Below are 24,148 nucleotides of genomic sequence, written 5' to 3'. Positions count from 1 at the left end.
CCTGATTTAAAAGTGCTGCGTGATATTCTTCGCTTACAGAATATATCATTGAGGCTACGTAACATTACGGAAAGAGATGGAAGAACAAAATGTCTAAAAAGTTGTTTTAAACATCCCTGCAAGCGAAATTAAATTTACGCTAACTTTGTTAGGTAACCTTAACCACGAAATTTTACGCACAAATTATTTCATAACACGGTCGATTCTAGCGCTAATTTCATTGTCTCTTTTTCACTCTACACAAACTGTATAAATTAATTTTTTTCTTGAGAAGTAAACCAATTTCTTGAGGTGACGAGCACTATAGTTACAAAACGTCAATAACATTACCGAAGGTGAAACTCAAATGTGGTAGAAGTGGATTTTGTTGTCAAGCCTCTCTCGGTTATATATTGCTTCCCTTTTGACAAGCCTGTTTTGTTGTCTCCGCCATAACCATCCTTTTTGTTCATTCTTGGCTTTTAATACGTCATTTTAAGTGTATATAATATTTATTTATCATTTCAACCTTGCCGGGACTTTTATGAAAAACATATTTTTTAAACTGATAAACAATCCTGTATAAAAACAAAGAAAATCAATGGGATTTTCAAGCCATCGAGGAAGTTAAGAGGTATTATGCGGACCAGAATATATGAAAATTATTCCTATGTAAGTGAAATTTCGACAGAGTTTCCACCGAAAATATGGTATCAAATTTCCTGACTTTCCCTGAATTTTTAAGGTCAAATTCCCTGACTTCTCAAGAAATTCTACAGGCAAACAGAAAAACAAATTAACTAAAACCGTTTAAACCGTATTTATCGCAACATAACTTACAAGAGCTTTAATCCATATACTACATAAAATGGTCAAGAGTATGTTAGTTCCACTAAATGACTAACAGAGTCTGTCAGTAATTATCAAAATAATTATTAACAAGAGCTTTAACAGTGACCACATCAATGTATTTAATTCTAGACAAAGAATTCCCCGACTTTTCCCCGAAAATGGGTTTTTTTCCTGACTTTCTCTGATCACAGATAAAATTCCCTAACTTTCCCTGATTTCCCTGACTCGGTGGAAGCCCTGTCATTCAAAAAACTATTTGTACCACTGGACAGTGCTTTAAGAAAGGATGAAAAATTGGTATTATATGTCAAAGTCACTTCTTACAGCAAATAAAATATTTTAGTATGATTGAAGTTTTGGTGTAAATAATTTACAGCAAAACCAGGAAAAAATTGTAGTTATCGACAGTTGAAAACAAATATGTTATATATAATATAAAATATAAAATATAAAATATATATAAAAAAAGACACCAGCTTTCATATTAACAAAGCTTTATCAACCTTTTCAAATGTTCAGGTGTTCGAAGCTATTACAAAATGACATTTCCCCGCTTTAAGCTTTTCTAAAGTTCCACAAATTTATGTCCAGTAGTTATCCATTTGTACTTAATTTAAATAGACGAAATAAATCTTATTTTAACCTTGTCGAAAGTAGTACATTAAGACATATTCGTGACAGAAGTTTGGAAAACGAAAGTTTAAAATGAAGCCCAAAACTGTCATAGAATTTAAAGAGAGGAATGCAAGTTGTGTAATGGTAATAATAATAAAAATACTCTTTTCATCTAGTGTAAACCAGGTACAGTAAATTCGTGGTCATATTAAAATTTCAGTGGGTAATCTTTTTTCATTTAGTGTAAACTAGGTACAGTAATTTCGTGCCCAATTTGAAATATCGGTGGATATTCTTTTTTTATCTAGTGTAAACCAGGTACAGTAATTTCGTGGTCATATTAAAATTTCAGTGGGTATTCTTTTTTCATTTAGTGTAAACTAGGTACAGTAATTTCGTGACCCAATTTGAAATTTCAGTGGATATTCTTTTTTCATCTAGTGTAAACTAGGTACAGTAATTTCATGATCAGATTGAAATTTCAGTGGGTATTTTTTTTTCATCTAGTGTAAACTAGGTACAGTAATTTCGTGATCAGATTGAAATTTCAGTGGATATTCTTTTTTCATCTACTGTAAACTAGGTACAGTAATTTCGTGATCAGATTGAAATTTAAATGGGTATTCTTTTTTCATCTAGTGTAAACTAGGTACAGTAATTTCGTGATCAGATTGAAATTTCAATGGGTATTCTTTTTTTATCTAGTGTAAACTAGGTACAGTAATTTCGTGATCAGATTGAAATTCCAGTGGATATTCTTTTTTCATCTACTGTAAACTAGGTACAGTAATTTCGTGATCAGATTGAAATTTAAATGGGTATTCTTTTTTCATCTAGTGTAAACTAGGTACAGTAATTTCGTGATCAGATTGAAATTTCAGCGGATATTCTTTTTTCATCTAGTGTAAACTAGGTACAGTAATTTCGTGATCAGATTGAAATTTCAGTGGATATTCTTTTTTCATCTAGTGTAAACTAGGTACAGTAATTTCGTGATCAGATTGAAATTTCAGCGGATATTCTTTTTTCATCTAGTGTAAACTAGGTACAGTAATTTCGTGATCAGATTGAAATTTCAGTGGATATTCTTTTTTCATCTAGTGTAAACTAGGTACAGTAATTTCATGATCAGATTGAAATTTCAGTGGGTATTCTTTTTTCATCTAGTGTAAACTAGGTACAGTAATTTCGTGATCAGATTGAAATTTTAGTGGGTATTCTACACCTGAAGAAAATTTTCCCACTCTTAACCAAAAAATTTCACTAAATTGTTCACTAATTGGCAAGACAAATTTTCTCGGAATGCGTCACAAAATGTTTGCGAGACGAGAAGAAAACGAAAGTAAAGTCTTATCTTTAGAAACTTTTAATTTCAAAACGGTATATTTGTAATTAAACCAATTTACAGAAAATGATGGAATAATGATATTTAAGAATTTGTACTACGGCCATCACAATAAGGACAAACATTGGTTAAAGACATTCACGTTTCAAGTAGCCACAACTAAAGACACAACAGACAGTTTTATTCAACATTACAGAATATACTTTGTACAACAACTCGCGTTTTGCATACTACTTTATACAACCCACAGTGGAAACTACTTGGTAAAGTAACCCACATTGCTCCCTTTTACAGCTTCCCACATTGTCTAAGCTATACAAAAACTTCTTTGTTCAACAACAAATAGTGCAAACTACTTGGTAAAGTAACCCACATTGTCCAAACTACTTTTAACAACAACCCACATTGTCCTAACTACTTTGTACAACAACCCACGTCTACAGCCTACATGGTACAGCAGCCTATGTTGTGCAATTAGCAACATTGTAAAACACGGACACTGTTGACACTACAATACTATACACGTCGAGTGTCGTGTGGTTATCACCGATCATAACACGGAAAAAATATTTGCAATAATTAAATAAGTTTAACTGATACGACAAAATGCCATACATTTATACATCCACCATACATTTATACATCCGTTATGTTAGATTCACATCAATGCGAATAACGTTATTATGTTAATACTTAATCCTGATGCATGCAAATGAAAAATTACAAAAATAAAAATATGCAGTACATTTCTAAACTTCGTTCACAATAAACAGAACATAAATTCGCCCTACGCAACATTTAACAACAAAATTAATTCTTCAAAGAGAATCGAAGAGTGCGTACACCATTTTGCTGAAGGAAATTAGGCTAAAGACAGCGATCTTACGACTTCTTTAAAAAGAGCTTCCCCTTCTTTTTTGTTTGACCATCTTTTCGATCTGTGCTTCGTTTTCTTCAACATAAATATCACAGCAATTCTTTACTCGTTAAAACTTCGTAAAACAAAACATTTAGGTAATAGATGATGAAAGATCAAGCGGTGTGGCTTTGATATTCGCAAATCGCATGTTATTCGAATGAAAAAATATTAAAAAATTTTGATATAAATATGATAATATATGAATAAGGGTACTGTTCACACCAAAAAACATAATTCTTATTGCATACGAATCACATACGAATTACCATAAGAAAACGTTATTCGCACTGGTGTGTACCTGACTTTATGATAGCAACAAGAGTGGATATATACTAATTGTGCTTACAACAATATCAGCAACATGCTTTATTGTCACATTTATAACATATCGTAAAACACCAATTGTTATATCCTCACATTTTTACATATCGCTGCTGCAGTTATCCAGTCTACTAATTCTACCAATGACTAATTTTTTGTTTATTGGCCGCCCAACAAAAGGCGCATGTATTGCTCGCATTAGTACAACAGGAGTATTATTATCATTTATTTTATTTTATTTTTTTTCAACTGACTTTGTGTATAATATTTTTTTAATTTTTTTAATTTTACAACAATAACTAGAACATTATATAATTACAAGGGACTAATTTACTACATAACACAACATATTCCTACCTAACGATTTAACAGTTCAACTTTGAAATTTCATGATCAACCACAATATCATCTCCTACATCGAACTTTTTATATAAACTTCTCGATCCTCTTAAACATTTTAAACCAGATCTCAACAGAGGAAAACAAAGTTTTGTGCGTATATGTGTGACTGCAGTTGAAATGGGTATGTTCTTCTTATCCGCTATCATTTCCGAAAGCCGACTGTAAAAAGTGATGCATTCGCGACCCATGCTTCTGTGAATTGAGAATATAAGCGGCGTGAAACTGCCATTATCAACACTCAAAATTCTACGATTGTAATTTCTTTTCTTCTCGTTCTCGTTTGAAATGAAAGATTGCTGTAAAGTTTGGTTGTTGTACCTCGAGGCAGTGGGGTCAAAAACCCTTACGTCAAAAAATGCCTGTTGGCCGTTTTATTTTATACGAGCACTAATGTCCGGTCTACAATCATCACCGGTTTTTACACTCTTTAAATCGAAACGTTCTCCATTTATCATTTTTTTGTGCTTTTACTATTATTGAAACACAAAGATTAATTAAAGTGTAACTGGATATTTCGTCTGGTAGGCGAAATACAATGTTATTAACAGAGTTCTGGCATTTTTAGTGGCTGACATTTTCGTCAATAATAAGAAATAAGCAGTCCATGAAAGTTGTGCGAAATAACCTTAAATTGAAATCCATTACGCAAGCTTATCCTACTAAAATATTAAGAAATGGTGAACCTTTACTACTTCGAAAAACGAATTCAACTCCTTTCTTAACAGGGAGCTTTATACTCGTTCATTCAAAGACACTTAAAATAGCTCAATTTGCAGATGTTGGACTAAAATAATACAAAGTGTCTGTGACAGGCATAGTGGATGTGTTCATATTCCTTTAATGCCGCTGAAAAAAAGTCTCATTTGTTAACCACCTAGACGTTACGCCACGACGTCATTCATTTGGGCTGACGTCAATTGATTAAATAAGAATAGTGAAGCCATTGCATTGCGCTTTTAAGTCTGAGGCTAACTAACTTGTAAACGGTTGGAAAAACTGAGGTAGCTGACCTAGAATTAAAATTAGACCAATTTTCTAATGTTGGGTCAACCCATCCGTTTCGAAAAACGGGTTGATGACGTCATAAAAAAACCTTTAAACCCCAATATCTCTGTAACTGTTCGTCATAAGTACATGATCTTATACATTTTCTTGATCAGCGTTTCAAGCTCTATGCGGACTAAGGCGACAAGTTTGCAAATTTCTGAAAAACAGCAAAATTTTTAAGCACTTGTACTGCGCCATTCTATACATTTCAGCAGCGTTTCAAGCTCCACATAATAGAGGAAACGGCTAAAAAAATTGAAAAAAAAATCCTTATGCATCAACGGGTCTTGATGGGTCTTTGTTATTCCTTTTTTTGGATTTTTCCACGGGTCTTATCAACTAGTTAAAAATCATAGAAATTTCCGTAATCTGTTGAAAAAACATCAAAGTACATTTTTTTAGTATAAGTATAAGTTTCATTTTCAATGAGTTTTCCTTTAAGAAAAATGTTACGGTTTATTCTTGGGGATCACTTTATGATTTAAATAATTAACGTGAAAATTCTTGTCCTATCCGAAACTTCTGGACAGGACAAAAAATAAAAGTGGTGTAACCAAAAGTTTGGTTTTTATCACTTTTATTAAATCAAAATCATAATCAATTTAATTACATTTCAATCGTTTTCTTTTTGCTTTATTTATAAATCTTGAACTTTCTAAAATTAGTATACATTCCAGGTGAAATTTTGACAAATGTCTGAAAATTTCAAAGAATATGACTCCCGGGGTGTGTGGAGGGTCTCGTGACAAAAAAATGTCTAAATATAGATTGGTATTGAATTAAGACATGCAGAGGGTAGTCACAAAGTTACAATAAAACTATTTCAGAAGTTGATAATGGCAGTATTTCATTTGTATCTTGCAGTCAATCCTTATTGTTCTTTTATGGCAATTAAAAGTATAAATAGTTTTCATTTCGTCACATCATCAAGATGAAGAAGGCTTTGATCAGTTTCTCACCAAAAACCTTAAATTTAAACTCTACCAAGGTAAAGAAGTCCTCTCATAACAGGTTAGTATTTTAAAGTTAATTTTTTTTCAGACACAACAGTTTAGGAACGTGACTTTGAAAAGCAGACATGCAAAAAAAGCATTATTTCCTGATAAAACAGATAAAATTTAGATTGACAAGAAAGATGTTTGCGAAAATCTACCAGTTTAACTCGAAAAAATTCGCTTCTGTTGTCTTTTCGTTTTATTTAACCATTTTGCAGCTTGTTCATTTGGTCTTTCGTTATTTTTAATACAAAGAGCATTTTCTTTAGTTGATTAAACACGTTAATTATAAGTAATAAAGATAGAGGCTTAGCAGTATTTTTATTTAGCAAGATGTTTAATTAAATTTAGACATTTACTTTATCCGACCCAGAACATTTTTAACCTTTCTTTTTTCAAATGTTTTGTTATAGTAGTTTATTTTAGTACTGGCCCTGCTTGGAACCAATGGAAACCAAGGAATAGCAAAATTGCATTGATTAACCAGTTAATGTTAGAAACTGAATGTTAAAACCAAAAAATACTCATATTCACTGTAACTTTACATCAGCAACATTTATTCCCAAACACCTTAAACATAATATTGTTAATATTTTCTTGAATTCAAGCATTTACCTCGCACATACAAAACTTGAACAAAATCATAAAAATAAAGTTTCATTTGGTTTTGCAATTTTTTTCATGACACATATTTCCACCTTAAATCCTGATGTACGCCCATATCAAAACAAGAGTTCAATTTTATAGCTCAGTTAAAAAACTTGCATTACAAAGATTAGTCTACATCAAAACATGAGGCAGTTGTTTTTTTACTGATTAAAAATGCAACAAAACTCAGCATGATTTTGTTGGTTGATCGAACAACATACCGTCTATATAAAACATACTTATACCTGATACGAAATTCATTTAGGTTTACTCTAATAAGGTGGGTAAAATTACGATGGATCACAAACAAATGCGGTCAGAATACTAACCGCCTTTTTGGGTCGGTTACTTCTGTTGTTCTTTGCTCATGTGATCATTATTAGGACATTCTTTCCTCTTTAATGTTTTGAATGCTCTCATTAACCCAGAAAAATTAGTTTTCCTATTGTTCAAGAGGGTAAATGTGTCTTTTTAAGCATAGGATAATATTTCTAAACTGATCTTGATTGGGCTAGTTTCATCTCAAAATATTTTTATTGAACTGTGAAATCTTCTTCTTCATAAATTTACCAAATCTTGCTAATTATCTGGAGCATATTTAAGTTAATACAATCTACAATAAATGGAATTTTAATTATTCTTATAAATATCTAGTTTAGCACCTGTTTGTTACAAGAAATTTTAATTTTTATGGATGATAAAAAGAATTATTTACTGACGACCCCTCTTCTTACTCTGGATGTGCAAATCACAACAATAATAAACACACAATTATTAATGTAAATACTACGCAAACATTTGAGTTAGTTATAAAAACAAATATAAAGACATAAGGTAATAAGGTATTTCATAGATGGCGTTACTACAGGTGCAACTACATAAAAACATAGTTGAGACAATAAAGTAGTGTCAGATTAAGTCTTATTTCATATAGGGAAACGAATTAAAACACACCACATACATTCACTAAAACGGAGCAACATACTTAAGTTTAAATGGTAAATTTTAATGTCTTTTTATTTTTGCAACACTTTTTTTTTTACTTGTTTAAAATTTTAGGAAACTACAACAGAAATTTGAGTAAAAATGCTAGAAAAATAAAAATGTTAAAATTTGAATATCTTGATATTAGCATGCCAACATTTCTTAAACTCATTTAGCTTCTTAATTGCAAATTAAAATATCTGTCAATATCTAAAATGGATGATCCAATGCAGTGGTTAGCCTTTTTAATGGCAAGACTGTGTTAATTATAGTTTGACAAACAATTTGTTGCTGAAACTGGAAAAGGTTATCATCAAAACTTAGGTGACTGATAAAAATTAAGGAAATAACTGTGGAAGTTGTTTCTCTGTAATTATCAGCAGTGCTATATTTGTATTGAAATTGTGTGGTTCCTAATTATTAAAATAGACTATAAAACGTAGAAAAGAGATTAACGTTTCCTGAATAATGAAATTATGATGGCACAACAGAAACCCCACCAAGTAAGAACATAATTCTAAAAAATCTTAAGAGATATAAATTACCCTACATTAATGTCAGTAATTATCCAACGATTTTAGAAACGTTGTCAGGAGTAGGGAATGTTAATACTCTAAATTATAGATTAACTGACCACAGAAAATGCATGTTAGTAAAACAATGCACGTTGAAGTTTATAATAGTTATAGCTGCGGTGAATATCAAATCAAGAAGGAAAATATAATGTATGGTGCATAAATAATCCATAAAGTTCCCACAAAACGTATATAAATTTTCTTATGCAACACAGTTATATTCAACTTTCAATGGATATGTTAAAGATTTATGCAGTTGGGGAAACTGGGTGGTGATACATTTTAAAAATTAAATACAGCATTATTAGAAAACCATGTGCAACAAATAATATAACAGATTGCAATGACGTTCCTAGATTAATCTTTTTTCTTCTTCTCAATTAAAAGAATTTAAAGAGGAAAATTTCACTTTTAAACTTTGCATTTCAAATTTACTTTTTTTAGGGTGAAAATTAATTTCCATGGTATGAAGATCCTATAGATAGAAAGAGCACTGAAAGAAAATGCCATGGTTATAGCAACATTATACAGACGTGTTCCGATAATTACCATCTTGACATGTATCGCTTGCACATCATCAACTGAATTGTGCAAAGGGAAAGATATTTATTTAACACAAACAACAGTGCCAACGTACGTAAAACCTGGCATAACAAAATTTTCAATTGTAGGATTATTTCCAGGTATGTTGACATTGAAGAAGAGATATAACAAAAGTGGGTTCACATGGATGGAAGTTGCAAAACATGCTTTACGGGAAATCAACCAAATGTTGGGAAGTTTAAAAAACCCTGCAGCATTGGAAATGGTTATGTATGATACATGCAATAGTGTCGAAATTGCTAGCTTTGCCTTATTGGAGATTCTACTCAATGCAACAGATAAGAGAAATGATCATCAATATAATTGCTGTAACCTGAAAAGAAAACATGACGTAATTGGGCTTGTTGGGCCAGCTTCGTCGTCAACAACAGCGCAAGTGCACCATTTTCTCTCACCTCTGTCAATGCCTCTAATCAGTTACTCTGCAACGAGTGTTCAGTTTGACAACAAAGATGTATATCCTTTATTCATGAGAACTATACCTCCTGATAATTTTCAAGCAAGATTTATTTTGGATCTAGTCATAAAATTCAATTGGACGTATGTTTCTATCGTTGCTAATGACAATACTTATGGTAGAAAAGGAAGGTCAGAACTGAACAATCTTTTCCAACAAAATGAAATATGCACAGCAGTTGACAGACTTTTTAAATATCCAATTGATGAGAGTGAAGTATACAACATAGTTAAAGAAATAAAAAAGGAAATATCCTCGCACATCATTATACTATGGGCTTCTGGCCCTAGATCACAATCATTTCTTGATTTTGCTCTCAAATTTAAATTATTTCACAAAACATGGATTACGACAGAATCTGTAGGCAAAAATCCCAACATTGTGCAGTTTGACAAAAGAGTTGTACAAGGACTTCTAAGTGTGGTGCCATTTAATGGAAGATACAGATCCTTTGAGCAACATTTTCGTAAACAAAAGTACAACAAAAGTGAAACTAATATAGGATTAAACAATTTTTTTAAATACAGTTTAAAATTAAAAGAAGACAAATTAGTTAATGCATCTATTGATCAATATTGGAAAGATATACCACTGACAAAAAACGGAAACATACGCAATGCTATATACGCATACGGATATGCTATCAAAAACTATATCACTGAAAATATCCAGTGCCAATTTAATATTTGCAATATTTCACCAATATTGGACAGAACAAAGTTTTTTTACAAATACTTACAAAAAGTCACTTTTAAAGGATTAATTGGCGAGACTGTAACTTTTGATCAAACAGGAAATATCAATTCGGGAATGTTTCATTTATATTCTTTGCAACCTGGTGGAGAAAATCTTATTTGGAAGAAGATCGGCACATGGAATCAAGCTGATAAAATGCAGATAACAAACACTACTATTAGCTGGTCAGAAAATAAAGGTGTAGCCCCTGTCTCTAAATGTGCTGATGCCTGTTTACCTGGTTTATATACCATACTACACGGTTTTAAAAAGTGTTGTTGGAGTTGCGTGCCTTGTGAGTCTGGTTATTACCAGTCAGATTACGGAAAACACTATTGCACATTATGTCCATTCGACACAACACCAAATGAAAAAAGTACTGCATGCATGCCAATTCGACATTTATACATCACTTATAACAGTAAACAAGCCTTTACCATGTATACACTAACTGTGCTTACAACAATCTCAGCAACATGCTTTATTGTCACATTTATAACATATCGTAAAACACCAATTGTTATATCCTCACAGTTTTACATATCGCTGCTGCAGTTATCCAGTCTACTAATTCTACCAATGACCAACTTCTTGTTTATTGGTCGCCCAACAAAAGGCGTATGTATTGCTCGCATTAGTACAACAGGAGTATTATTATCATTTATTTATGCTTTTACCATTATTAAAACACAAAGATTAATACGGATTTTTAAATCCCGGATTTTATTGTCTAGCATGCAAAATAAAATATTAACGGAGATATGGATCTTGGTACTTGTAATATCTATAAATTTGCTTTTATTAGTAACAAATTACATTTTTAAACCATTTGATGTGATTGAAATCAAGGTGGAACAAACAATTCATGTAACCTGTAACACTGCATCAGTATACTTTAGTCAAATTTTCTACGTTTTCTTATTATCAATGTTTTGTGGAGTTCAAGCATTTCGTGCCAGGAAACTTCCCCAATATTATAACGAAACAAGTTTCATCAGTTTCGCAATGTTTTCCACAAGCCTGACATTCGCAGTTTTATTTCCACTATATTACAGTGCTAGCAACATTACTGACGGAACTTTTATTGCTGTAGTCATTGCGATATTTGTTGATAACATGATGCTGTTCATTATGTACACTTACAAAGTTTGGATAATGGTTTTTAAACCAAAACATAACACAGTAAGAGCCTTCCAAGAAAACCGATTAAGAAACATAGAAAGGAGAATTTCCGAAAATTTTAGGCACAGCCATACAAAGAATGGGGTAATGTTAGACAGTTCAACTAAACCTGTCCCTGGATATAGCACAGAGAATACTTATGGACTGCAAATACATACTACTCAAGTAAAAATAGCAAAACCAAGACATGTCATTAAAAAGGAAATGAGAAAAAAACATTCTACCATCCTAACTAAACAACACCCTTCACAGGAAGCTATCAAACTAAAATCTGTAGATGGCATTTCATTATCATCTGACAGTAGTACACATAGCTCATCTTTGCCTACAGTAATTTTAAACCTTAAAAGTGAACTGGATATATTTACAGATACGACTTGTTAATTATAATTCTTACAAGAAAAGATGTTCATCTTCCATAGATTTCAAAGATTAAAAAATTATTCACGAAGCATTGTTTTTATTTTCTTTATATAACCAGCTTGTGTATAGTGATTAGCTGTTTGGAAATATAATAGAATATACTACTTGCTCAATGATAACAAGAAAACCTCACAGCCCTATCACTTGTCTTTTTATAAACTGTGTCTAAGAAAATACCAAATATTAAGTAGTTTTTATTAAATTTGCAAATGTAATTTCACCTTTTCCGTGCCTGAAATAAATATTTTATTCTCAATGGTGACTGTCACCACAGAGAATTTAAAACGGCCAATCAAGTCAATTTTTTGGTAGTCAAAAAAATCTGCAGCAGGAGTCTTTAAACTTTGTAACTACTTGTGGGATAAAAACATAAAACATATTAAAATCCATGCGAAAAAAACACACACATATTTTTACAATAATTATAATGTTTGCTGTAATCTGACCTATTACAAAATAGTGCTGACTCTAAAAATTATACTTCAGTAAAATCGAAAGAGTAAAAAAAAATTACAAGGTTCAACTTTTAGCCTTAAAAATTACTATATTTACATCTACATTTCTGTGTTGTCATTTTCAAAATGCACATGGCATCATCATACAAAAAACTAAACTGATTCATGTTAAATCACTCTTGTACTTATACAAATCTCAGGGTCAGGCAGCAATATCAGTCTCAATTATTTAAATAACACGCTACTAAAAATGGCACACAATGTAGTGTGTGCCAACCAACTCAATCTTCTTATCTGGATAACATCTTAATGCTACAGATAGCTACTAGCCTGCTTCTTAACTCATTTGAACTTTTTTGCCTCTCCAGGGTAACCCCTAATAAGAAAAGCTAAAATTTCATTATTTAAGCATATTTAAGTACTTTTAAGGAGATTTTTTTTTTAAGGTTATTCAAGGAATTTAAGGAGGAGTGTTTACCCTGCTCTCAGACTGAAGTTGCCTGGGTTACACATCCACCTAACCACTCTTATATGATTCCTTTTTAAATGGTCAAGATCTTCTTGCTTCACTGCCCATGTTTCGCTACTGTACAAGATAACACTTCTTACTCAGGGCTCATACAACCTACCTTTTACCTAAATTGATAAGACTATGTTACCCAAAATCATCATCATCATCATTCTCGGCTTAACGTCTGTTTTCCATGCTAGCATGGGTTGGACGGGGTATATTAATGACCCTCTTCCAATCTGATCTAGACTGTGTTAGATCTAAACTCAACTTCCTCTCTATCAAGTCTGTCCTTATAACCTCCTGCCAAGTCTTTCTCGGTCTGCCTCTGGGCTTTGCCCCAGGAACTATCAAGTCTCTACACTTTCTTACCCAATTATCCTCCTCCATTCTTTCCAAGTGCCCCAGCCAATTCAATCTTCTTATCTGGATAACATCTTTAATTCTACGGAGACTTAGCCTGCTTCTTAGCTCATCTGAACTCTTTCTGTCTCTCAGACTGGCATTACACATCCACCTAACCATTCTCATATCATTCCTTTCTAAACGGTCAAGATCTTCCTGCTTCACTGCCCATGTCTCACTACTGTACAACATAACACTTCTTACACAGGCCTCATACAACCTACCTTTTACCTCAATTGACAGGACTCTGCTAGTCAGTAAAGGAAGTAACTCTCTAAACTTTTTCCAAGCAGAACCTATCCTGCAAGTAACACTTCTTACAACACCCCCTTCACTGCCCAACATATCACCTAAGTAACAGAAGTTCTTAACTATCTCTAACGAGCCACTGTTGTACATCATTAAAGCTGGAAATACTTCATTCTCTATAATCTCACCTTTGCAACGCTTGCATACAAACTGTATGTCAGCTCTTAACCTTCCACTAATACTACTGCACTTCTTATGTACCCAATGCTTGCAAGTCTGACAAAAAATTGAGTTACTACCAACCCCTTTCCTGCAAACTCCACAAGGCCACTTTCCAACTACAAGGTCACACTTGGCTGCAATGCTACTTATCATGACTTTAGACTTTGCTGTGTTTACCTTCAGCCCTTTCTCTTCTAGTCCTTTCTTCCACTTCTCAAACTTTTTAACTAATTCTCCCATCGACTCTGCTATGAGAACCAAATCATCTGCATACAATAACTCCCATGGACAACCTGTTCTGAACTCCATCGACAGCGCTTCTAAGACTAGAATAAACAACAAAGGACTAAGTACAGAACCCTGATGTACACCAACATTTACACTAAATTCATCACTAAGTGAATCGTTAATCCTGACACGACTTCTAGCATTGCTGTACATAGACTGAACCATCGTAACTAGCCACTCATCCACACCTAATTTTCTCAACAAAGGAAATAACTCTCTGAACTCTTTCTAAGCAGAACATCTTTTTTCATAATTCGGGTTACAGCAAACAAATAATTATTTAAGACGGCTTGACAATCTGCAGGAAATGGCTTGTTATAATAGTTCATGAATAAATTCACTAGAAGATAGACATGCTGTAAATTTTTTAGGCTTTCCAAATACGGGTTCTAAACATCGTTTCATCATTGCAACTTATATACAACTTAAAACAGACAGTTCAGACAACATTCCAATGAAATGAACTTCCCTATCGCTTTAAAATCATTTTAGATTTTTTAATAACTGACAAAAAATAGAACTTTGTGTCGCTTGGAAACACAAAAAGTGTGCAATACATTCTCTCGTAGAACGAAGAGAGTAATAACGCATTAGAAAGCCTTATTCATAAAAGAAAATTAAAAAAAAAACATACCATTCTGAGAAGCTGGAGAACTCTCTATAGCACCTCTGCCCTACACAAAAGAAGAAAGTAGTGGAAAAGATACTGTAATGAGTGCTAATGTAGTGTTAAAGCTGTTATATAAAACCTACCATCAAACGATAAACATGAATATGTCCTTCTTCAACCTTTATTGCTTCCTTTTCATCCATAGGCTCCAGGTTTCCTGGCATATTACCTTTAAACCATGTTCCTCTTCTGATTGAAACTGCACTTTCTGTAAAAAAAGAAGCAGCAATGTAAAAAAAAACTTATATTCTTTCCAGGACTTTTTAAACCAATTAGCTAAAAACTGTTGGTTTGATTTTGAGATTCTTTTAAAAAATAATTTCAGTTGGCAATCAACAGGAGAAAGAAATAATAAAGTATTGACAGAATTTTCCAGGATTAATAATAAAAAGGTTTCTAAAAATTTTTCTCTTTTATAAATTTTCTAAGACTAAATTAATTTTTTAAATTTTCCCAGCATTTGCCAATTTTTTTAAATGCTTTTCAACATGACAACACTCCGTCATCTTTCATGTTAAAACAATACATAATACTTTAATTATTTGATGTTACAACAATGTTATAACAGTTTTTGTGGTTTTAAGGATTAACACCAGAACAGGGTTCAACAAATGGATTTTTTTGGTACATTATAATTCCCCCTAAAAAATTTCAGACCAATTAATGGAATTTCAGGATTGTTAGCTATGCTGTAGAAAGAATACAACTTTTTAGGATTACAAAACTTTAGATGACCAACCTTTCCAGTAGATAGGGGAGCATTCACGATCTAGAATATCCACTTCATACAATGATCCACGTACAGTGGGACGTTCAATATTAATTTGGCTCTCTGTCTTGTTGGGAATTATCAGCGGTGACTGAAATTCTTCTGGTAGTGATCTAAACATAAGAATTAAAATGATGATTTTTGTTAAGATCATTCATCAAACTAAAAAATTATTCCTGATGATAAGAAGCTAACAAGTGTGACCCAGACCTCAATATTCACTCATTTCCTGTCCAACTTACTTAATCTACAAGTGGTTGTAAAATTGAAAGGGAAAGAAATACCTAAAAACATATTCTATTTCTAATGAATCACGCCCATTAAATGGGATCCATTTCTTCTCTTCCAGATAAAACCAACGTACTTTACAAGGAGAGAGTGGTTGAATTTGTTCCATGTGTTTCTTTAAAGAAGGTGGTGTTTTGTGCTGTGGTGGCAAAGATATCTTGGGTGGTGGTGGACGATGTGGTGGCCCTGGTTTTGCATTTTCTTGATGATCAGCCATTTATGACATGCTATAATTTTGTGTTATTTCTGTGGATGTTGAGAATAGTTTTTTTTAACTAATATCTAATAACAAAATTTCACAAAGCAGTAAACCTTACTTTTATGATATGATTGCTAACCTTTACACATACACACAAAAATAAGTAGGCTTAAGGAATGACAAGTGCACAACATCAGGATGACTTTCACACAAGGAAACTTTTAGGAAATTTGCAAATTTTATGGTTAAGACAAGAAAAATTGATCTTCTGTTTAGCATATCATGCCCAAAAAGTTGATGTGTCATGCTTTTAGTAATATAATTGTTTACAAATTTGCAAAAAAAACACATAAATCCTTATCCATCTTTCAATCCTCCTATCTAATTTTAACAAAATATTTAAAAGTCTCAGAGAAAACTTTGTGGCATCAACTAGAATATTGTGAGGGGTTATAATATACAATTAGGAGTTGTCAAAATACTAATAGGCATAATATTTTTGCTATGAGGACAAATTATACGAGGAAAGAGGATGCTCAAAATGTTGACTGAAAGTACATTAGCCACAAGACAAATGCAAATGGACATGCTAACCAAAAGATCAACTTTTCTTGGCCTAACTTGCTGAAAATTTCTTTATTTACAAATTTCTCTATCCATAAAGTAAAATTCATGGAAAAAAAGGCTTCAGTAAAAAAGTATGTCTTAAACTTGAAAACATACACCAAAACAAGTCCCAGTCATTTTTAAAAAAATGAAGAAGAAAAAACAGTTTGGAAAATTCCATGATCTCAATTACATAACACAATATACAACATTTTGGTAACGTTATGCAGTAGCTCGAGCATCAGCTAATGCATTTAGATCTTTAATGCACTGGGCAAGAGCATCACTTTCTTGTTTTGCCGTAATACTTCCAATGACTTGTTTCTCTACCCATGACGAAATATGTTCTTCCTCGATACTCCTTTCCAAATTCTGCAAATCGACTTGGTAATCTAATCTTTTTTTAACCTCAGATTCAACTTCATGTAAACGACTTCTATATTCCACTTCGAGCCTCATTTCATTATTCGCCTTGACAATATCAAAAAACTCCTTTCTATTCTCAATAGCAGCTTCTCCTTCTCTTTCAGCAGCAATCTCATCTTCAAAGGCCTTGATGTGCATCTCTTTGCCCTTGTTCAAATTTTCCAAGATGGTGTCCCTTCTCTCATCTAACATTTTCCCAATGGATGGCCCAACAGCTTTGGCTAATTGATATCCAGTACCACCCATGACAAACAGTAACAAAACTTCATCATTAATAATAAAAATTTCTTTCGAGATCAGGTACGAAGCCAAACCAATTGAAAACATTGTAGCACCTGATGATCCTGCCAAATCTTTATACATCTGCCATGCTGGCCATGCAGTTTTATGCCAAGCATATTTATTTTCATCAGAGTTTGATACAGAAAACTGTCTCCGATTCGCTAACAGTACTGATGGCTTAAGCACATTCTGTACTACAGCACCTTGTCTGGAGAGAGCAGCAATTCTGGATAACATTTTATTCTAAAATAAAAAGTTGAGACTAGGATATATGTTCTGTGATAAAATTAAGTTTACTTTCCAATATGAATTAATAAAATTTTTGAAGGTTTTAAAGAAGATGGGGCAAATTTGCAAACCTTGTTTTTTGTTAGGTGAAGAAAACACACAAAATTCCCAACTCATTTTCTATCAGACCAAACTATATTATCCATTCATAAGCAGTAAATTTATCTATTTATTATTTATTATTGGAATGTATTACCTTATTGACCTGGAACAGATACTACATGCCCACTTTTATTGTTAAAGGTTTGGTTAATAAGTTGCTCCTATTTTATACCAGGTAAAAGAATTAGGAACAAATCTTTAGTTCTTTTGCAGGCCATCTAGGTAGTGTAAACATGGTATGATCTCCCAGGGGTTAAGTCATTTTTAAAAAAGTCTGTTTTTCAGGGACCTGGTTTAAATTGAAAATTTAGGTAGGAATAGATAGAAGTAATTTACTTTTGTTGGACTTTGTCATTCTAAGAAAAATATTTCCCAGAATGTTATTTATTTATTGAATGGAACACTTACTTGTAATATAATACGTGGAAGAAGAATTAAAGATTAGAAACTATTGGAAATAAAAAGCAGTGAATATAAAACATGATATAATTAAAAGGTTTGTTAAAAAGTATGTTAAAATTTTGTTGATGATGATGATTCAAGATCTTAATACTGATTCTCTTTTTTTTTTAACTTGAAGTCTTAATTTTACTTTTTTACTGTTGTATCATGGGGGATGGCTTTAAACTTTGGCTTAAAAATCTTTTTTTTTACAACACAAAATGACTGAATTGAATTCAGTGCTTAACACAAAATTCAGTTATCTGTGTACAAAACCTTTCTAACCTGTTCTTTATATGTATAAAAACAATGCTTATAAGTATAATGCTAATGCAGGGTTCAAATTAGAAAAGTAAAGTTGGTGCGCAAAAAATTTCCGCACTCTGTAACAGAGTAAACCACCATTTAGATGTGGCCTAAGAATACCTTAGATCAATTATCATTTTTCTATTGCCATTCTTCTTTCTTAAGTTTTTAAAACACGGTCTAAAAAAGCATTTTTATCGTCGCTTTTCATTCTAAATTTTAAAAATGCAATCTAAAAAAACTTTTCCATCGCCCTTCTTCGTTCTTAAACTTTTATAATGCGATCTAAAAAAGCTTTTCTATCGCCGTTCTTCGTTCTTAAACTTAAAAATGTGATTTAAAAAAGCTTTTCTATAGCCGCTCTACATTCTTAAACTTTTAAATTGCGATCTAAAAAGCTTTTCTATCGCATTTCTTCATTTTTAAGTTTTTAAAATGCGATCTAAAAAAGATTTCTATCGTCATTTTTCGTTATTAAACTTTCAAAGTGCGATCTAAAAGCACTTGTCTATCGCCATTCTTTGTTCGTAAACTTTTAAAATGCGATCTAAAGACGCATTTCTGTTGCCACTTAAAAATATCCTATTCACAATTTTACCATCACATTTTACTATCACATCCTTAGTCCATGGAATATATAGGCAACAGAACAGGCCTGGTGAAGCAATTTTCAAAGTCGAGGGGCTAAATTATTCAACATTAAAGGAGGCCCAACCTTGGTTTGGCAGGCAAAGAAAATTTTTTTAAACTTTTGGCTCCCTAGATAGGCCAAAAATACTTCAAATTCCGAAATATTGTGCTTGAAAACCTTCACAAAATGCAGGGGGTTTTATATAGAAATATAGAAACACTATATTTTATGTAAGATATATTTTCAAAATAAGCAATAGTAACATCGAAGCAAAATAAAGATAATGCAGAAAAAGGCTATAGTATATGACAACTACCAGTCCTCCTTTGTAAATTTTCTGAATACTAGCTTTCTGTTGTCGTGCAATTAAACAAATGCGTTGGCAATTTTGATCAGGTCTAGTTTGTCAGTCCTAATTTTTTGAAAATTGAGAATCGAGATGGCGTTGAAACGAGCTGGAAGCATTGTTGATCTCATATAGAGCATATGTATATATTGATCAATTAATAATTAATTAAAACATATGATAACCTTAAAAAAAAATAACTTCTTCACAAAAACGTGTGGTGGGGTGAAAAAGGACTTTTCAAATTTTATTTGCAAAGTCTTCCAAGCTCAGCCTTTGCAGCATGTCTTCTTTGTAGATGCTGACAGTTTTCTAGTTGGATAGAAATTTAGCAAATTTGCTGACTCACCAAAAACGTTGTATGTGAGTGCAAGGTTAGAAAATTTTTGCAATTTTTATTTGATAACACCCAAACGATTCCTGAAATGCAAAAAGTTCTTTCCCAAAACCATTGATTTTTAATCACAAAAAAGAAAACTATTAAAAGGTTCTAGGACTTTATTAAGTGTATTATGAATATCACATATAATCTTTTTAAGCTTAAGGATTCTACTACTGATAAGATAAGATAATTTAAGATAAGATAAGATAAGATAATTTTATTAATCAAAAATAGCTGTACAGTTCAAATAATTAAATAAATTTTAATATGAAGAGAAAAAACAAACAAACTATTTTTGAAGGGAGACCTTACCTAATAGCAGAAGCTAAGACGACGATAAGGCCACCCTTGGACGAGTACAATAGACGGCACAGGACACACAAGACGGCACGAAGATATATTATCACCAGATAAATGAACCGTGTGAGAACAAAGGGAAAATTTGTTACAAATTAATAAGAGGCAATAAAATACTTCTTTAGATCACTTTTCAGACCAAAGTAATCTATGGAAACAAATTTTTTAGTCATTGGTGTCTGTATCTTATTCCAGGATTTAATGGTGTTAAATCTAATAGAATTTTTACCAAAACAAACAATATTGACAGTAGATAGATTGATCAAGCCAGCCTTTTCTGCACGAGTGCTCTGGGCATGGTTGAAGTCAACCGCAAAAGTATTCTGGATAGTAGCAGGCATTTTATCATGAAAGAGCTTATGCAAAAACAGAATGTGAATGAACTGGACAATATCATTGAATTTGAGGATTTTCAGGTTGCCATAGATGATACTAGATGATGCTCTTCGAGATTCAAAAGTCATTAATCTGATAGCAAAATTTTGTAAAACAGCAATACGATTAACATCAAGACTATTTGGTTGACCCCAAATTTGATTACAATATTGCAGGTGGGAATGAAAAATGGCATAGTAGACTAGGATAAGGACATTTTGAGGCACAAAATGACGAAGTTTAGCTAAAGCTCCATTAGCCCTCTTGAGCTTGGCAACAGTATTATTGATCTGAGTCTTCCAGCTTAAATCAGAATCTAATAGAACACCAAGATATTTAATAGAATCACTAGGCATAAGCCTTTTACCATTGATGAGAAGCCTAAAATCATAATTAAGAGGTTTATGTGCATGTTTAAATATAATGTATTCTGTCTTGCTAGCATTAAGAGAAATCTTATTAGCATTCAGCCAATGGCAGAGAAGCTTGAGGTCTAAATTCATTTGTTTGGCCAGTTGTTTCAAAGAGTCACTGAAATGCAGGAGGTTTGTATCATCAGCAAAGTGGTGTACCATAGAATAGTTAATTGCACAATTCAAGTCGTTTATATAAATTAAAAATAAAAGTGGTCCTAAAACAGAACCTTGAGGGACACCATGTCTGGTAAGATTATTTGCTGATTTAGCTCCATTTAAAGACACAAATTGTTGACGACCTATTAAGTAGGACCTAAATAAAGAGAGGGCATTACCTCGAATTCCATAATGATGAAGCTTTGTAAGTAGAATTTCATGATCAACAGTATCAAAAGCCTTCTGGAGATCAATAAACACTCCACATGCATAATTTCCTTTATCAAGAGCATCCATAATTTTTTGAGACATATTCATTAGTGATTGACAGGTTGAGTAATTTTTTCTGAAACCAAATTGTTGCTTATACAGGACATTGTTAGCTTCAAGAAACCCATACACCCGTTATATATAAGTTTTTCAAATATCTTATCAATGTTTGAAAGTAAGGATATAGGTCGATAATTTGTAAATTCCAATTTGGATCCTTTTTTATGAATAGGGATAACCCTGGCAGTTTTTAAATTAGAAGGAAAAATGCCTGAAGTAAAAGACAAATTTATAAGTTTAGAGAGTGGAACAGATAATTCAGTTTTAACAGTAGAAAAAATTTGGGCAGGAATGCTAAATGGCCCAGAAGATTTACCAAGGTCCAAGGAAGAAATACAATGGAGAACTTCAATATCATCAGTTGGTGAAAGAAACATTGAATTAGGAACAGAATCTTTTAAGAAGGAAGAGAAATGTTTTGATGTGAATGGGATGCCCATTCTAATATTGTCAGCAATTGAAATTAAAAGAGCTAGCAATTGTCACTGGATCAGTGACAAGTTATCAATGTTCATACAGGTTGGAGAAGCAGAAGCAGAAGAACGAACAGAAATTATATTTTTAACACCTTTCCAAATGCTGCCAACATTTTTTTGGTTATCACTAAAATATTTATTGAAAAAATTACTCTTGCTCAATCTACACAGAGTTACAATTTTATTGCGGTACTTTTTGAAACGCTCTAACAAGAGAGACTTAAAATATGGATCTTTTTCTCTTAAAAAACGTTTATGGAGAAGGTCTCTTTTAGTAATAGAGGTAAGGATACCATTAGTAATCCAAGAATTTGATTTTTTTCTACTTTTTTTATTACAAGTCGTTTTTAATGGAGCGTATTTATCCAAAAGACTGTTGAAACTGTTGTAAAAATTATCAAACGATACATTGAGATCATCTGTGCTTGGTTGAAGTATAGCATCCCAATCCGTATATTGTAGTTCAGTGCGAAAGGCATCATGACTGAATTTTTTCCAGTTACGAGCATAAATATCATTAGATACATGAGCCGGATTGACAGCAGACAAATCTCTTAACACCAAGAACTGGGGGAAATGATCAGATATTGAATTAATAATATTACCAGACAAAGTATCCCACTTGGCAGAGTTAAAATAAATATTATCTATAATTGTGCTGGTAGATTCAGTGACTCTTGTGGGCAAAATTATATGAGGCATTAAATTAAACTGGGAGGTAATATTAATATAATCAGAAACTTCTTTAACCGATTCGGACATTAGAAGGTCAATATTAAAATCACCAAGGAGAAAGATTGGCTTATTTTCAGAAGACGCTCTCTCAAGAAGGGGCATTAAAAATTGGTTGTTGAAATCATCAACAGACATTGAGGGGTGTCTATAAATGCATCCTACAATCATGTTTTTATCTTTAGCCTGTATAATTTCAATGAATTTAGATTCAAGTTCACTGCTTTTGTATTCAAGTGTATCAAGATCAAGACGTTCAATAAATTGCAAGTGATTAGAAACATACAACAGAGCACCACCTTTTTCACCTTCAGTAGGCGTGTGTGTGAAAGATCACAATTAATAGGAGGGACATTAATCTGGAATTTAGTTTCAGTGATACCAATAATACTGAAGTCATGCCCAAGTTGTTGTAATAGAACCTTCAATTCATCAAGATGTTTTGACAGAGATGCAATATTCATATGGAAAAGGGAGAATTTATGAGAAGTAACTTGAAGGTCAGTGAATTCATTTGGATCATAATATTTGCAGTTGACACCACCCATGATTTCATGGATGTCATTGATTTTAAGAGTATTAAGCTTTGTAAGAAATGTTTTGATTTCAAGGGAAGAAAGTGACTTGTTGTAGACTAGAGGGGGGAGCTTTTATGCCAAAGGGGAGAATTTCATTATTACATTTACAGCAAAACCATTTCTGGGTAGAATTTTGAAGAGATTCATAATCCTTGACGTTGAGTCTACACCAACAAATATTTTTTTGAAAATTTGTTTGAAAATGTTGGATGTTGTTGGAAATGTGGCATTATTTGCACTTTGTTTGCACTTTTGTTTTTCCTCACAGAATGTGCACAACTTTGAGCTCAATAAACAGCAGTTAACACTCTTGCATTCTTTTTTGCAGTTTTTCAACAAATTGACACCCTTTTTGTAGCTCAATTAGAAGCTTTAAACAATATCGCTTTTGTGGGCGTCCTGGAAAAAAATTGAAATGGTATAGCTAGCTATGCCTCGAAATTAGCGAGGCTGAACACATAAAATATAAATGACCACTAATAGCATTGCAGACTAGCTATATCTTAGTTTTAGAAGATAAAGGACGATATTAAGCACGCCAGCCAAGAAAACCTACTTTGTCTTATAGTGCCCTTGGTAACTGCCTTTGTTTTTGCTGCCCAGTCGCAAGTAGCAATCGACTTTACACAAAACAAACTTCTGTCCCTTCGTTTCGTGTTTGTTTCGTTGCAAGTGAAGTGGGCAAGCTTGTCCAATAATCCTAAATTTTGATATAGCCTCGTTTTACCTCAGAGTTACCCCCGTAAAATGAATTCATAAGCGGAGAATAAGAAGGTCCGG

The 24,148-nt window shown here is 32.5% G+C and overlaps 3 protein-coding genes across 3 annotated transcripts in view; all 3 read right to left on the bottom strand.

Annotated features, from left to right (window-relative positions):
- Nucleotides 1–16,766, bottom strand: part of LOC130642121 (phospholipase DDHD1-like) — a 34,940-nt gene extending 18,174 nt beyond the window's left edge. Inside the window, exons 1-4 of the mRNA XM_057449203.1 lie at nucleotides 15,936–16,766; nucleotides 15,622–15,764; nucleotides 14,966–15,090; nucleotides 14,847–14,886 (exon numbers count right to left, since the gene is read on the bottom strand). Of these exons, the coding sequence (XP_057305186.1) occupies nucleotides 14,847–14,886; nucleotides 14,966–15,090; nucleotides 15,622–15,764; nucleotides 15,936–16,156 (529 nt within the window). The 5' untranslated portion in view covers nucleotides 16,157–16,766. The remainder of the gene's footprint in view (nucleotides 1–14,846; nucleotides 14,887–14,965; nucleotides 15,091–15,621; nucleotides 15,765–15,935) is intronic.
- Nucleotides 16,767–16,910: 144 nt separating this feature from the next.
- Nucleotides 16,911–24,079, bottom strand: LOC130642127 (ATP synthase F(0) complex subunit B1, mitochondrial-like). The gene is made up of 2 exons (XM_057449211.1): nucleotides 23,925–24,079; nucleotides 16,911–17,695 (listed from the first exon to the last, which is right to left on the bottom strand). The coding sequence occupies exon 2, from the start codon at nucleotides 17,687–17,689 to the stop codon at nucleotides 16,967–16,969; it is 723 nt and encodes a 240-aa protein (XP_057305194.1). The 5' UTR covers nucleotides 17,690–17,695; nucleotides 23,925–24,079; the 3' UTR covers nucleotides 16,911–16,966.
- Nucleotides 21,570–22,022, bottom strand: LOC130642393 (uncharacterized). Its single transcript, XM_057449480.1, has one exon. The coding sequence runs from the start codon at nucleotides 22,020–22,022 to the stop codon at nucleotides 21,570–21,572; it is 453 nt and encodes a 150-aa protein (XP_057305463.1).
- Nucleotides 24,080–24,148: the final 69 nt, after the last annotated feature.

This window comes from Hydractinia symbiolongicarpus, chromosome 4 (assembly GCF_029227915.1).
Source record: "Hydractinia symbiolongicarpus strain clone_291-10 chromosome 4, HSymV2.1, whole genome shotgun sequence".
In the NCBI taxonomy this organism is placed as follows: domain Eukaryota; kingdom Metazoa; phylum Cnidaria; class Hydrozoa; order Anthoathecata; family Hydractiniidae; genus Hydractinia; species Hydractinia symbiolongicarpus.
This window is presented reverse-complemented; position numbering and strand designations above follow the sequence as displayed.